The sequence below is a fragment of the Bombus impatiens genome, unplaced genomic scaffold, assembly GCF_000188095.3.
Source record: "Bombus impatiens unplaced genomic scaffold, BIMP_2.2 scf_0136, whole genome shotgun sequence".
Lineage (NCBI taxonomy): Eukaryota > Metazoa > Arthropoda > Insecta > Hymenoptera > Apidae > Bombus > Bombus impatiens.
This window is the reverse complement of record NT_176555.1, coordinates 2,918,102-2,921,314: the sequence shown is the minus strand read 5'-3', so window position 1 is coordinate 2,921,314 and position 3,213 is coordinate 2,918,102. Positions and strand designations below refer to the sequence as shown.

Here is a 3,213-nt window from a genome sequence, read left to right as displayed (position 1 = left end):
CGAAACCCGACAAACTGCACCCCAAAGTTCAGTCGAAGCTCGTCTAGAAAACTTCTCCAGTTTACCAAAAGCTCCATCAAAATCCCACAAACTAACATTGAAAAAAAAAATTATCCAATTCAAAAAGAAGTTAAAGAAGCGATTTCTACAGAATCTTGGAAAACGTCAAAAAAAACATTTCTCGCGTAACCCAAACCGCGCGTCCGTCTGATCGTGACCATCGGTAACCACTGCTCGCGATTGTGTCTAATAGCAACTGCGTGTAAAAAGTGAGAAACAGAAACATCGTCCTAGGCGTCGATATCGTCGTTCCCAGACGCCAGAGACGAGTGAAACGAACCGCGAGAGCACCCACCTCGTATTACGACGCTGATCTTGATCTTGGCCGTTCACCCGGCCAAGTCCAGCTTTCATTAAAAAGACCATAGAACAAGAATATAACGGTGGCGATAGAGAAGAAGAGAGCGAGGAGAAGAGAGGAGAGGAGCAGATTGGAACAGATCGGAACGAATCGGAACGTGTAACTCTACTATGAAAAAGAGGAAACGAACAAAACGATGAGATCGAGGTGAAGGGTAAGCTAGCAGGTGGAGGGGCTGCTCTGGTCCTCCGCTTTTTGCCACGGCTTCTCTATTAGCCGGCACCTTTCACGTGCACCGGCTTTACGGCTGCGAAAGATTCCCTTTCATTCTTATCCAACTCCAATCACGTACATGTATAAAAGCAGCGAGCGTGTGCACGACCAACAGCAGATCAAAACCGCGGTTGAAACCGCCAACTGTATCGCAAGGAAGGAACCGGTAGTTGGCTCCTGTAGCCTTCGTCGAGCGTTGTCTACTTGATACTTCTTCCTCTGCTTATACTCCAGAGCTGATTATTTTACGGTTAAGCAAACGAAACAGGTGCTCGAGGGCGCAACACGATGATCAAGCTCGCGGTAAGTTCACCCGTAGGGTGGATCTTCAGTATCGTTAGAATCTTGTGCCCTTTTCTCGATTTGGATAGTAACGAATAGTACTTTGTTTTTTTTTTTTTTTTTTTTTAGAAGTTTCTCTACCATAGAAGAATTCTTGGTAGTAGAGAATTTTTGCTAAATTTATCCTAATCTAAGCTTTTCTGAATTATCCACATGTGCATAGCAATTTTCACGGTCAATATCGTCGATTTGATACACTCACGTTGCATCGGAGAAAATATCTTCTTAATATTATCGATAGACAAGCGAGAAAATTCTCCCGATAGTATTCAGTTCAGTTTGAGAGAATTACTGTTATATATGGTAATTGTCAATTAGAAGTTCCAACAACTTGACACATTGGAAATTACAAGATCGCTTTAGACAAATTTCAGTTTTTTTTTTTTTTTTTTTTTTTTTTAGAAGTTTCTCTACCATAGAAGAATTCTTGGTAGTAGAGAATTTTTGCTAAATTTATCCTAATCTAAGCTTTTCTGAATTATCCACATGTGCATAGCAATTTTCACGGTCAATATCGTCGATTTGATACACTCACGTTGCATCGGAGAAAATATCTTCTTAATATTATCGATAGACAAGCGAGAAAATTCTCCCGATAGTATTCAGTTCAGTTTGAGAGAATTACTGTTATATATGGTAATTGTCAATTAGAAGTTCCAACAACTTGACACATTGGAAATTACAAGATCGCTTTAGACAAATTTCACGCAATCGAGTTTCTATATGCAAATATCGTCATTTCATATAGTAACACTGTAGAAAGACGTTTGCAACAACCTGAATTCACTGAAATCTCTCTCGATTTCGAAACTCTTGAAAACTTTGCATGTTTGTAGTAGCATTCTAAGACGCTGGTACTAATTGAATTGTCTCTCTTTGCAGGCCGTCTTTGTGGTTGCCTCGTTGCTCCACTTGGCTTCAGCAGGAGGACAGCACGGTGGACAGTAAGTTTGCTTTATCCCTGTAGAAAATAGCGTACACGGATGTTGGATCGTTCTATAGTCACGCGGAAATACATACGTCTGTAAATCACTATAAATTGGAATACGTTTAACGAACCGTGACTCGACCCACGCGTATCGACTTTCTCCACGGTTCTTTGCTTATCGACGGTCAATTTTCCTCGAGAATTATCGAACGTAAAAGAGACTGGTCGAACGAATTCATTCTTGCCCATTGAACGACTCAGGAAGCCGATGTTTCCGAGCTATTACACGCATAATCGTCCGTATCGAGGCGACATTCGAATTAGCAGTCTGCGACTGAGACTAATCGAATAGTAGCTAATTTCTGAACAAATATTTCGATATTTACTTATTTTTGTAAAATTACGGTATAACTGATTAAAACGTATTTTACATTTGACTTTGGTAAATGATCTTAATTAAGAATAACAAAGACAAAGAATGAACGCGTCCGTGATGTTCGTCGTACTGGAACCGTTCATTTTTACCGAATCACTCGGACTAGTTCGTAGAAACTAACCATTTTCTTGATTCCATGACACGAGCAGACTCTGAAATTCTCCTTAATGGACTTTTAATAACATCGCTTTAACCATCAGTTTAAAGAATCTTCCTGGAACCATCAGGGTCAAGAAATTGGAAACCGACGTCGCTTTCCATAAAAATCCACCATTTCTACTGAAAGAATATAAATCTTAGTCATTTAAACGATACTGCCAAATAATTCTTTTGAAGCCACTATTAAGAATGGAAAACCATCATCGCTTTCGTTAAAATCTGTCATTAAAAAGAATACGAACAGACGAAACGATACAAATCTAATCATCCTAAAAACATTTTCAGCGACCATGTGGTAATTCACGTGCCCTACAAGATCAAGACGATTCATCACACGCACACCATCACGAAACACATCCACCATGGCGGTGGAGGTGGTGACAAGTACGAAGTTCTAGGCTACACCGTGGGTCATCCGATAGATTTGGGAGGTCACGGCGGCGGTGGTGGTTACGGTGGTGATATCGGAGGCGGTCACGATTTGGGCGGTGGTGGCGACTTCGGCGGTGGCCACATCGAATACAGCAGCGGTGGCGGCGGTGGAGGCGGTGGAGGTGGTGGTCACATCGAATATAGCGGTGGCGACATTGGCGGAGGATACGGTGGCGGTGGATTCGGTGGCGGCCATGGAGGAGGTCTCGGAGGTGGATACGGAGGAGGTGGTCTCAGTGGTGGAGGTCACGAAGACTGGGGCGGCCATTAACCAGTGGCTCG

The 3,213-nt window shown here is 42.3% G+C and overlaps 1 protein-coding gene across 1 annotated transcript; it reads left to right on the top strand.

Moving 5' to 3' along the window:
• The first annotated feature begins 650 nt into the window (after nt 1-650).
• LOC105680343 (ctenidin-3-like) lies at nt 651-3,204 on the top strand. Its single transcript, XM_033319161.1, has 3 exons — nt 651-937; nt 1,859-1,920; nt 2,785-3,204. Exons 1-3 carry the CDS (start codon nt 923-925, stop codon nt 3,200-3,202), a joined length of 495 nt encoding a protein of 164 aa, XP_033175052.1. The 5' UTR covers nt 651-922; the 3' UTR covers nt 3,203-3,204.
• Nucleotides 3,205-3,213: the final 9 nt, after the last annotated feature.

Coding starts and splice junctions, on each gene's coding strand:
- LOC105680343 (XM_033319161.1), top strand. Junction 1,921..2,784: donor GGAGGACAGCACGGTGGACA/GTAAGTTTGCTT, acceptor AAACATTTTCAG/CGACCATGTGGTAATTCACG.